Source organism: Triticum aestivum, chromosome 2B, assembly GCF_018294505.1.
Source record: "Triticum aestivum cultivar Chinese Spring chromosome 2B, IWGSC CS RefSeq v2.1, whole genome shotgun sequence".
Classification (NCBI taxonomy): Eukaryota; Viridiplantae; Streptophyta; class Magnoliopsida; order Poales; family Poaceae; genus Triticum; species Triticum aestivum.
In genome coordinates, this window is record NC_057798.1 from 725410210 (window position 1) to 725422848 (window position 12639).

General features: G+C 47.1%; 1 protein-coding gene across 1 annotated transcript; it reads left to right on the forward strand.

Annotated features, from left to right (window-relative positions):
- Positions 1 to 1208: 1208 nt before the first annotated feature.
- LOC123042302 (auxin-responsive protein SAUR23-like) lies at positions 1209 to 2023 on the forward strand. The gene has a single exon (XM_044464782.1). It carries the CDS (start codon positions 1281 to 1283, stop codon positions 1728 to 1730), a length of 450 nt encoding a protein of 149 aa, XP_044320717.1. The 5' UTR covers positions 1209 to 1280; the 3' UTR covers positions 1731 to 2023.
- Positions 2024 to 12639: the final 10616 nt, after the last annotated feature.

Here is a 12639-nt window from a genome sequence, read left to right on the forward strand (position 1 = left end):
GAGACAAAAAAATTGGGCCCCAATTGCGAGTCGAGGGTGGACATGCAACTGAGACAAAAAAAATTTGGGCTCCAGTTACGAGTCGAGGATGAACTTGCAATTGAGAATAAAACTGTCGATGCTCAGTTGCGAGTCAAGTGTGGAGTTGCAACTGGGACAAAAGAAGGTCCGACCTTAGTTGCGAGTCAAGGATGAACTTGCAACTGGGACAAAAAAAAAGCTTGGGCCCTAATTATGAGTTGAGGGTGGACTTATAATTGAGATAAAAAATATCGAAGCCTAGTTGCAAGTCGAGGGTGGGATTGCAACTGAGACAAAAAATTTGGGCCTCAATTGCGAGTCGAGGGTGGACATGCAACTGAGACAAAAAAAATGTCGAGGCCTAGTTGCGAATTGAGGGTGAGATTACAACTGGGATAAAAAAAGTGAAGAGTGGACTTGCAACCGGGACAAGTAAAAAGACAACCCCTATTTGGTAGTAGACAATGAACTAACAAAATATGAAAAAAAAAGTCATGAATTTTAAGAAAAATGAAAAAGAAAAAATGAAAAAATAAAAACATGAATTTTAAAAGTTTATGGATTTGAAACAAATAAATGAACAAAAGAAGAAAAGGGATAAAGACAAAAAACAGAAAATAAAAAAATCGCTTCTAGCCGCAGCCCACGCGGAGGCAAACACAGGATGCTGTGAAAAACTCGGCCTAAACGCTACGACCTCCCACTTGCGCAAGACGCGTACAGGAAAAACACTAAATGACAAAAAAAAATACGAATCTTGATGTATAAATCGTGTGGTTAGACAGTTAGATATGAGATAACTATTTCACATCTAGATGTGAAATAGCAAATCTGAAACTTTTTTAGATACCTGGTGTTCAGCAAAACCCCCCAAAAAGATTCTACAACAGAAAGTAACCCGTATCACGTGAAACAGAGCGCTGTAGAGATCGACCATAGTTCACTCGCATCACTTTCACCAGAAATGAAAACTGATACTACAAACCGCTTTACTGCACTGCTAGTGCTATGCTACTGCTAGGTCTCACGTGCAAGACACACGACACACGTCCATGTCATCACGGGCTCACGGCGCGATGACGGTGCCATTCCTGCAATTTCCACCAACTCCAGTGGCCGATCCCAAGCCCCGGCGCTATATATATGCCGTCCCGCTCTCCAAATACTCCATCCCATCCAATCCGCAAGTTCACGAAGGCAAACAGCAGCAGAGCGCACAGCTATAGGTCGTCGCTTCAGTCCAATCCGCTTCGTCAAGCATGTGCAAGGTCATCAACACAGTCCAGTCGCTCGCCTGGCTGCGCCGCGCCGTGCGACGGTGGTGCTCCCGCGCGTCGGCCTCAGTGCAGCCCAACAAGAACATGCTGGACGCCGCGGTGCCGGCCGGGCACGTGGCGGTGCGCGTGAGGGGCCGCGGCGACGGGGAGTCGTCGTCGAGGCGGTTCGTTGTGCCGGTGGCGCAGCTGAGCCACCCGGCGTTCTGGGAGCTGCTCCAGCAGGCGGAGGAGGAGTACGGTTTCCCGTCGGCCTCCGGGCCCCTCGCCCTCCCCTGCGACGAGGACCACCTCCGCGACGTCCTCCGCCGCGTCTCGTCCTCCGACTCTGAGGAGCGCCCCTCATTCCGTCGCCGCCGCGGCGTCGTGGCGGCGTCGCACGATGACTCGCGGCCGCTGCTGCAGGGCGTGACCATGAAGAAGCTCGCCTCGTGATCGATCGGTCGACCGTACGCCTGCTCTCTACATTGCAGAAGCGGGATCGCCGTGTTCATTTTGCTCCTTTTCATGCAAGCCGGAAGCAGCAGCCAGCCAGGCAGCCAGCGGAAGCCAGCAGTAGTAGGCGCGCGCCCATGCCGCGGCGCCGTAGCCATCCATGGCTGCAAGACTGTTACACTGACAAAGCGCCCCGATGCTTCTGGACTATCACCCCATGAGTCGAGCTGGCATTTTAGAAAATGTACATATTTTCGTGTCCTAGAAATGAAATGTATATATTTGTGTCCTATTTGCAGATTTGTTTTTTTAACAAAGTACAGACGCAAGCGCTCATATACACACGCATATACTCCCCCTTATGAACGCGCGCGCACACAGCCTACCCCTATGAGCATCTCCGGAAGACGGCCCGACATATCATCTTGAAATTTATGAACTCACCGTAGGCACCTCGTCATCGACGGAAACGTCTCCTCCCACTGAATGTGCATCGATAAAAATCTTGAAATAAATTTAGGAATAAATGCGAGCACCAGGACTATTTGCAGCTCTGTTGGTTGTACCTGTATGGTGGAGCGAAAGGTAGTCAATAAAAAAAGCAGTCTGTGCATGTAGCTCCTCCTTGGAGTAGGGTCCGGTGAAGGATCCGATCACCTTGAATCTATTATACGCTTATATGCATCATTTTACATTTCTGCAAGAGGTTGTTTTTTAAAACTTGACCCCATAGACAGCAGATTTATCACTGTGCCGAGGCTTCCCTTCAGTCAACTGCACACAACCAGCTAAAAAAAAATCCTCACAACACGCACATACACTGACTCGTACAAACACCGTGGTTGAGGAGGAGAGGAAAGTACTTGGTTTTTTTTTTGCGAAATGAGGAAAGTACTTGGTTGGTTAAGTTTACCCCACCCTCCCTCCACTACCGTGCTTCCTCCGCCCACGGCCATCCCTCTAACCCCGGCAGACTTCCAACTCCGATGCCGACGAACCTGCACCCCCCCCCCCCCCCGCGCCACCCCTAAGATAGATGAGGAGGCTGCTGCCCCCACCCTACACCCGATGCACCCCTAAGATAGACGAGGACACTACTAGGAAAAATCTTATACACAGAGGTATAGCAGTAGCGCTGGTCAAAACAAAGCGCTACTGCTACTTAGTAGTAGCGCTTGTCGCAAAAGCACGCTTCAACTATAGTTTTAGCAGTAGCGCGCCTGCATAGAAAAGCGTTACTACTATAATTCCCACAATGTTGCCGATAGGCTAGAAATAGTAGTAGCGGTTCTTCCTAAAGCACGCTACTGCTAAATGCTTTGTAGCAGCACATTTTTGGTGTAGAGCGTGCTATGAGAAAGAAAATAAATAGAAAATAAGTAGAAAAGTAAATGAAAATCAAAGAAATAGAAGGAGAAATGGAAAAAATGTAAAGAAAAATAAAAATAAAAGAGAAAGGCCCAGCAGTAGCGCATTTCGGCGGAACGCGCTATAGCTAACTTAGCTATAACGTGTTTTGCCAGAACGCGCTACTGCTATTTTGACTTAACCCCGGCCGCGCGGGCTCAAAATTTTGCTAAGTCCTTTCCCCTCTCTCCCCCTATCCCCCAACTCCTCCATCGCCGTCGTCGATCGCCTTGCCGCCCTCGACCTCACCGCCTCCGCCCGAGTCTGCGCTCGACCTCACCGCCACCGCCCGAGGCCATCGTCGACCTCACCGCCACCGCCCTTGACCTCACCGCCGCTGCCCGAGCCCGCCCAGGACCGCCGCCTCCCGAGCCCAAGGCTGCCCTCACCGTCGTCGTAAGGCTCTCCCTCTCCCCTACCCTCCGCTCTCTCTCTCTCTGCTAGGGCGAATAAAACCTCCTCTCTAGGTTAATTAACTTAGGTGAATTTAGTTGTGAACCCTAGGAATTAGCAGTTGTGGTACTAGTAGATGTTAATTAGATTAACTTAGGTTAATTGGGTAAGGGCAGTAGAGCAGAAGCATATAACAGGACCCTAGGAATTAACTTAGGTTAATTAGGTTAGGGCAGTAGTGGTACTAGTAGATATTAATTAGATATTTTTTAGTTAGGGATGTATGGTTTTACTAGATTAATTAGGTGAAGTTAAATGAATGACCTAAATGAATGAAATTAGTAGATAACTGAACTTTTAGGACAAATTTGTACATGCTTAAGTACTTAACTAAATATTATTTTTAGGAAAAACTTGTATATGCTTAAGTAGTTAACTAAATATATTATAGGGTTGTATATATAGTTTCTTAAGTAATTATAGTTGTTCTGCACCCAATGTATGCTTAAGTAGTTGTATAATTCCTAGTGTTCATCAATGGGTGCTTAATTAGTTGTAGATGCTTAAGTAGCTAGCTAGGGTTCATCTAATTAGTTAGTACTTGTAGATGCTTAAGTACTAGGGCAGTAGGGTTATGCCAGTAGGACATAATTTGAATTGAGTTCTAGGGTTCATAATTTGAAATTTGTGTAGATTTTCTTGAAGTGTGAAACATTGAAGTGGTCATGATATATGAAAATTCCTCGATTGTGCCCAAGTGGCCTTTTGTTGTTTCTAGGGAATGAAGCCGAGTGGCCTATGTTTTGCTGGAATGTTGGTTCATTTCCATTCCGGCAAATTTCAGGGGCTTGATTTGTCCACTTTTTAGCAAAGTTCATGCCGAAATTTTTCGTGAATTTCGGGATGACTTGTGATACAAACTAGGACATATTGAGTGCCCAGGATATGCCGCACCGGGAAGGAATCAACGTTCCTGCAAAACATAGGCCTTTTTATGTCATTATTCATTTTATTAGGTCTAGAATTAATTGACTAGATTTAATCGTAGGAAACATGGCTAGCAGCAATGAAGGACAGGGTTCTGGTGTTTGCGAAGATGTGGACGACGACAATTTTGAGCAAAAACTGCCTGTGGAAGCGCGATCCTACTACGACAATCAAATAGGCTGCATCGTATGGGCGTGCGCCACCATCAACGATGAGAAACTAAAGAAGAGGCCAAATATGAAGCACTCCCTCCTAACCTTGTTGCACCAGATATTCTTATTCCCGGGCCAGGATGAAATCAAATATACTGATCCACAGAAAGACCCGGCAATGAAGAAGATAAACAAATGCGCCATGACCAAGTTTAGCGACGTGTTGGCCGCCTGGAAAGTAAGGGTGAAACGTGCCACGGACAAAAAGGAACCCTACTCCGAGATTATAAAGGATAATACGACAATCACGGAAGAGCAGTTTTAAATATTCAAGGCGGCTTGGGATGCCGAAGATTCCAAAGAAAAGTTGAAGTACATGAAGGGGCTTCAACATAGGAACATGGGGTGCCACCACCTCGGAATCTGTGGTTACCCGGGGAAGAGGTCCATATGGGCCAAGGAGGACGTGGAACGCGAAAGTCTGGGCATCCTAGACCCCTTGGCAGAGTTCACTGTCCCGCGGGAGCATGACCTCCTCAGGGCCCGATACCGTTGGGACCCAGTCAAGAAGGTTTTCGAGACGGACCCGGTCACGGCGGAGTTCATGAGACTGCTGGTAATTTTAGTTTCTGATCAATTCGACTGCATGTTTAGTCATATTTGTAAACGGTCCTTATTCCTTTTGCAGAGAGTGCAACATAGGATTGCGCCCGAAAGCGACTCGTCGTTTGAGGCATTGGCGAGGCCCAAGTGGGACACCCCATTCAATCGGGCGTTGAACATATTGAAAAAACTCCCGGTGGACACTCGGCCATCGTATGGATGCGTGCACGGTGTCGGAGACAGCGCCACGTGGAAGAAGTACTACCGTGAAACTACGGAGGAGAGAAAGGAAAGACGGAGGTTAATTGAAGAAAACATCGAAAAGAAGGTTGGGATTGCGGTTGAGAAGAATTCAGCTAAGACAGTCGCAACAGCGGTAGCTGCCGCAAAACGGGAGCTGGCAGCTATATGTGGTGTCTTGGTTCCGGCTATCGTAAGTTGGAGCAGGAAAAATACAAATAAAGATGTAGCGGACTTTCCCCTTGCCGACTTCTTTGGGAGCAACTCGACTAACATTGCACCAGCACCTGCACCAGCACCAACACCTGCACCAGCACCTGCTCCTGCACCGGCTCCCGCACCTGCTCATAGCAGCCCGTCCTATGTCTCGGACGTGCTCGGTGGTGCTTCATCTTTGGCTGAGTTCGACACCCTCACAGTACCTATCACACCGGCCCTCTTCAATAAATGTATAATCTTCCGTTTCCGTTGCCTTTCAGATCTCTCACGCCGCAGACATGTCTTTGCAGGCCGATGCCCCGTGCACCATATTGTATGACATCAACGGCCAGAAGGTGGACGTGGGGAAGGCGACGATAATGAAGCCGAGTGGAAGGGAAGGAGCCTAAATCGACCCCCTTCTTTCTTTTTTATTCAAAGACACAAAAGCAAGTTCCACAGCCGGCCGATCCCCCCTCACGTGTTCAAGGTTTTCGTGGGTAGTGTCAAACCGGGCTACGAGAATTTGGCTCCTCCGGTACTAGGGGGAGATGAAGATGAGATCCCGTGATGGCTTGGCGACTGCAAGACGTGGGTCCTGTTGTGGTCAAAGAGTCTGCTTCGTCTGGAGGCGGCCGGGAGCACACCCCGACCACGCAGCCTCTCCAAGGTATGAACATGAGCACCCACCTACCCAATTAGCGTCGCCTGTCATGCTGGGTGATAGCGGACGGGGTGAGGAAGAGGCTTACATTAGTCATTGATGACCTCGCCATAGATGAGGATGAGGATGACGATGACACTCAACAGTATCTCAATACTGGCGCCATTAATGACGGAGGATTGATGGCTCAGCAGTATGAGTACTCAGGATTTGAGCGTCATGAGTTGGTGCCTGAATTGCCACCTCCAGAGCCTGAACATATTATAGACGACCTTCCACCAAAGAAGCATCAGAAGAGAGCGAGGAAAGGCAACAATAAAGTTGATGATATGATCCAGCCGCCTCTGCAGCCTCGGGTTCAAGACCGTATACCTGTCCGCGGTGCGGCAAAATACCATATCCCCGGTGAACCAATCCTACCTAAGGCATCGGTAGAGGCCATACACGGCGATCTAAGGAGACTTCATGACGATGTGCTACGGAGAGAGAAAATCCTAATCGTCTTGGAAAATCCAGGATACCCACTCTACGTGGTTAACGTGTCGCGGCAAAGGTTGTACGTTGACTCATTCCCCGCGGAGAAGTTCTTCCTTCGATTAGATTACATCTTCGACATGTTTCACTTGAAGAATCTGGATTTTATGTTTGTTCGCCTTTATGCCTTGTACATGAACTACATCATCGGGATTGAGCAGATACCTTATATCTGTGTCGCTGACCCGTACTTGATGCACGAGGGCTTCTTGGCAGTCTGCGCAAAGCACCTTGAATACGTGAGGGACTACATCGTCGATTTCATGGTCACCAATAAGGACAAGGAGACGATTCTCGTGCCTTATCATCCCCTGTAACTCATCCGCGCGGATATCCCTCCTTTGATTTCAATTATTCAGTTGCACGGTGGAGGCTAATTAATTTGAGGTGTACTTATTTTGCACAGCCACGGGCGCGCCGTCCTCATCATCCTTTACCCCCAATACTCCCGCGCTCTTTACTTGGACTCGTCGAAGAACATGAAAAAAATGGATTACACCCATATCAAGTCTGTTCTTGACAGTGTTATCTTTTTCTACGGCGTCCGGGGTGGAGAGATCACGATTAAGAAGAAGAGGAACGACAGGCCCGCCTTCAGCCATAAGACCGACTTTTGCTGCATCTAGCAACCGAGTGATACTCTTAGTGATGGATTCTATGTCCTACACCACATGCTGGAGTACAGACGGGACCAGCAGAACCTTCGCATGTCACCTACATCCGGGGATGCCCATATTCTACAATGGTTAAGGAACGTAGGAGATATCGAGGATCATCGGCTTCGAGGTGAGTTCTATCATGTCCAACGTGAACTTGCCCAAATCATCATGAAGGAGGTCCTCGAAAAAACAGGGTTGTCCTATGAGGAAGGGCAAATGTCGCGGGAAGACCTCCGAACACGTGTAGCCGCTCAGCGTCTCGACATAAAGCCTTTCACTAAGCCTGGGGACTATCTCCCTGACTTGGATGGATGACACGACATGTTTGAGTGATTGTCGCTATATGACAATGTTGGAAATATGCCCTAGAGGCAATAATAAAATGGTTATTATTGTATTTCCTTGTTCATGATAATTGTCTATTATTCATGCTATAATTGTATTGACTGGAAACCGCAATACATGTGTGAATACATAGACCACAACATGTCCCTAGTGAGCCTCTAGTTGACTAGCTCGTTGATCAACAGATGGTCATGGTTTCCTGACCATGGACACTGGATGTCATTGATAATGGGATCACATCATTAGGAGAATGATGTGATGGACAAGACCCAATCCTAAGCCTAGCACAAGATCGTGTAGTTCGTATGCTAAAGCTTTTCTAAATGTCAAGTATCTTATCCTTAGACCATGAGATTGTGCAACTCCCGGATACCGTAGGAATGCTTTGGGTGTACAATACATCACAACGTGACCGGGTGGCTATAAAGGTGCACTACGGGTATCTCCGAAAGTGTCTGTTGGGTTGGCACGAATCGAGACTGGGATTTGTCACTCCGTGTGACGGAGAGGTATCTCTGGGCCCACTCGGTAGGACATCGTCATAATGTGCACAATGTGATCAAGGAGTTGATCGTTGGATGATGTGTTACAGAACGAGTAAAGAGACTTGCCGGTAACGAGATTGAACAAGGTATCGGGATACCGACGATCGAATCTCGGGCAAGTACTATACCAGTAGACAAAGGGAATTGTATACGGGATTGATTGAATCCTTGACATCATGGTTCATCCGATGAGATCATCGTGAAACATGTGGGAGCCAACATGGGTATCCAGATCTCGCTGTTGGTTATTGGCCGAAAAGTTGTCTCGGTCATGTCTGCATGGTTCCCGAACCCGTAGGGTCTACACACTTAAGGTTCGATGACGCTAGGGTTACAGGGAATAGATATACGTGGTTACAGAATGTTGTTCAGAGTCCCGAATGAGATCCCGGACGTCACGAGGAGTTCCGGAATGTTCCGAAGATAAAGATTTATATATGGGAAGTCCTGTTTTGGTCACCGAAAAAGTTTTGGGTGCTATCGGTAACGTATCGGGACCACCGGAAGGGTCCCGTGGGTCCACCGGGAGGGTCCTGTGGGTCCACCAGGTGGGGCCACCGGCCCCAGAGGGCTGCGTGGGCCAAGTGTGGAAGGGGAGCAGCCCCAGGTGGGCTGGTGCGCCCCCCCTACCAGGGCCCAAGGCGAAGAGAGAAGGGAAAAGGGGAAACCCTAGGCTCAGATGGGCCTAAGGCCTACCTAGTGGTGCGCCCCCCCCTCTCTTCCCCTTGGACGCCCCCCTAGATGAGATCTAGGGCTGTCCGCCACCCCTAGGGGTGGAAACCTAGGTGGGGGCGCAGCCCCTCCCTTTCCCCTATATATAGTGGGGGTTTGGGGCTGCCATACAGATGAGAACCTCTCCCTCTTGGCGCAGCCCTACCCCTCTCCCTCCTCGTCTCTTGCGGTGCATGGCGAAGCCCTGCTGGAGTGCCACGCTCCTCCACCACCACCACGCCGTCGTGCTGCTGCTAGACGGAGTCTTCCCCAACCTCTCCCTCTTCCCTTGCTGGATCAAGGCACGGGAGACGTCATCGGGCTGCACGTGTGTTGAACACGGAGGCGCCGTTGTTCGGCGCTTAGATCGGAATCAACCGCGATCTGAATCGCTACGAGTACGACTCCTTCATCCGCGTTCTTGTAACGCTTCCGCTTAGCGATCTACAAGGGTATGTAGATGCACTCCCCTCTCCCTCGTTGCTAGTCTCTTCATAGATAGATCTAGGTGACTCGTAGGAAAATTTTGAATTTCTACTACGTTCCCCAATAGTGGTATCAGAGCTAGGTCTAATGCGTAGATTCTATGCACGAGTAGAACACAAGTTGTTGTGGGCGTTGATTTTCTTCAATATGCTTATCGTTACTAGTCCTATCTTGTTTCGACGGTATTGTGGGATGAAGCGGCCCGGACCGACCTTACACGTACACTTACGTGAGACAGGTTCCACCGATTGACATGCACTTGTTGCATAAGGTGGCTAGCGTGTGCCAGCCTCTTCCACTTTAGTCGGATCGGATTCGATGAAAAGGGTCCTTGTGAAGGGTAAATAGCAATTGGCATATCACGTTGTGGCTTTTGCGTAGGTAAGAAACGTTCTTGCTAGAAACCCATAGCAGCCACGTAAAACATGCAAACAACAATTAGAGGACGTCTAACTTGTTTTTGCAGGGTGTGCTATCTGATGTGATATGGCCAAAAGAATATGATGAATGATATGTGATGTATGAGATTGATCATGTTCTTGTAATAGGAATCACGACTTGCATGTCGATGAGTATGACAACCGGCAGGAGCCATAGGAGTTGTCTTTATTTATTGTATGACCTGCGTGTCACTGAATAACGCCATGTAATTACTCTACTTCATTGCTAAACTGTTAGCCATAGTAGTTGAAGTAATAGTTGGCGAGACAATTTCATGGAGACACGGTGATGGAGATCATGATGATGGAGATCATGGTGTCATGCCGGTGACGATGATGATCATGGAGCCCCGAAGATGGAGATCAGAAGGAGCAAAATGATATTAGCCATATCATGTCACTTATTGATTGCATGTGATGTTTATCATGTGTATGCGTCTTATTTGCTTAGAACGACGGTAGTAAATAAGATGATCCCTCATAATAATTTCAAGAAAGTGTTCCCCCTAACTGTGCAACGTTGCGAAAGTTCGTCGTTTCGAAGCACCACGTGATGATCGGGTGTGATAGCTTCTAACGTTCACATACAACGGGTGTAAGCCAGATTTACACACGCGAAACACTTAGGTTGACTTGACGAGCCTAGCATGTACAGACATGGCCTCGGAACACAAGAGACCGAAAGGTGGAACATGAGTCGTATAGTAGATACGATCAACATGAAGATGTTCACCGATGATGACTAGTCCGTCTCACGTGATGATCGGACACGGCCTAGTTGACTCGGATCATGTATCACTTAGATGACTAGAGGGATGTCTATCTGAATGGGAGTTCATCAAATAATGTGATTAGATGAACTTAATTATCATGAACATATTCAAAAGGTCTTTGCAAATTATGTCGTAGCTCGCGTTTTAGTTCTACTGTTTTGGATATGTTCCTAGAGAAAATTTAGTTGAAAGTTGATAGTAGCAATTATGCGGAATGGGTCCGTAAACTGAGGATTGTCCTCATTACTGCGTAGAAGGCTTATGTCCTTAATGCACCGCTCGGTGTGCTGAACCTCAAACGTCGTCTGCGGATGTTGCGAACATCTGACATACACGTTTTGATGACTACGTGATAGTTCAGTAATGTTAAACGGTTTAGAATTGAGGCGCTAAAGACGTTTTAGAAACGTCGCGGAACATATGAGATGTTCCAAGGGCTGAAATTGGGATTTCAGGCTCGTGCCCACGTCAAGAGGTATGAGACCTCCGACGAGTTTCTTAGCCTACAAACTAAGGGAGAAAATCTCAATCGTTGAGCTTGTACTCAGATTTTCTGGGTACAACAATCACTTGAATCGAGTGGGAGTTAATCTTCCAGATGAGATAGTGATGTTTCTCCAAAGACATTGCCACCAAGCTACTAGAGCTTCGTGATGAACTATAACATATCAGGGATAGATATGATGATCCTTGAAATATTCGCGATGTTTGACACCGCGAAAGTAGAAATCAAGAAGGAGCATCAATTGTTTGGTTAGTGAAACCACTAGTTTAAAGAAGGGCAAGGGCAAGAAGGGGTACTTCATGAAATGGCAAATCAGTTGCTGCTCCAGTGAAGAAACCCAGGGTTGAACCCAAACCCGAGACTAAGTGCTTCTGTAATGAGGGAACGGTCACTGAAGCAGAACTACTCTAGATACTTGGTAGATGAGAAGGCACATTGTATTAAATGTGTACTTTACTAGTACTCCTAGTAGCACCAGGGTATTAAGATACCGGTTTGGTTGCTAAGTGTTAGTAACTCGAAATAAAAGAGCTACGGAATAAACGGAGACTAGCTAAAGGTGAGATGACGATGTGTGTTGGAAATGTGTCCAAGGTTGATGTGATCAAGCATTGCCTGCTCCCTCTACCATCAAGATTGGTGTTAAACCTAAATAATTGGTATTTGGTATTTGCGTTGAGCATAGACATGATTGGATTATGTCTATCGCAATACGGTTATTCATTTAAGGAGAATAATGGTTACTCTGTTTATTTGAATAATACCTTCAATGGTCTTGCACCTAAAATGAATGGTTAATTGAATCTCGATCGTAGTGATACACATGTTCATGCCAAAAGATATAAGATAGTAATGATAGTACCACCTGCTTGTGGCACTGCCATTTGAGTCATATTGGTATAAAACGCATGAAGAAGCTCCATGTTGATGGATCTTTGGACTCACTCATTTTTGAAAAGATTGAGACATGCGAACCATGTCTATTGATATATACGCATGAAGAAACTCCATGCAGATGGATCGTTTGGACTCACTTGATTTTGAATCACTTGAGTCATGCAAACCATACCACATGGGCAAGATGACTGAAAGGCCTCGTTTTCAGTGAAATGGAACAAGAAAGCAACTTGTTAGAAGTAATACATTTTGATGTGTGCAGTCCAATGAGTGCTGAGGCACGCAGTGGATATTGTTATGTTCTTACTTCACAAATGATTTGAGTAGATGCTGAGTATATTTACTTGATGAAACACAAGTCTGAATTATT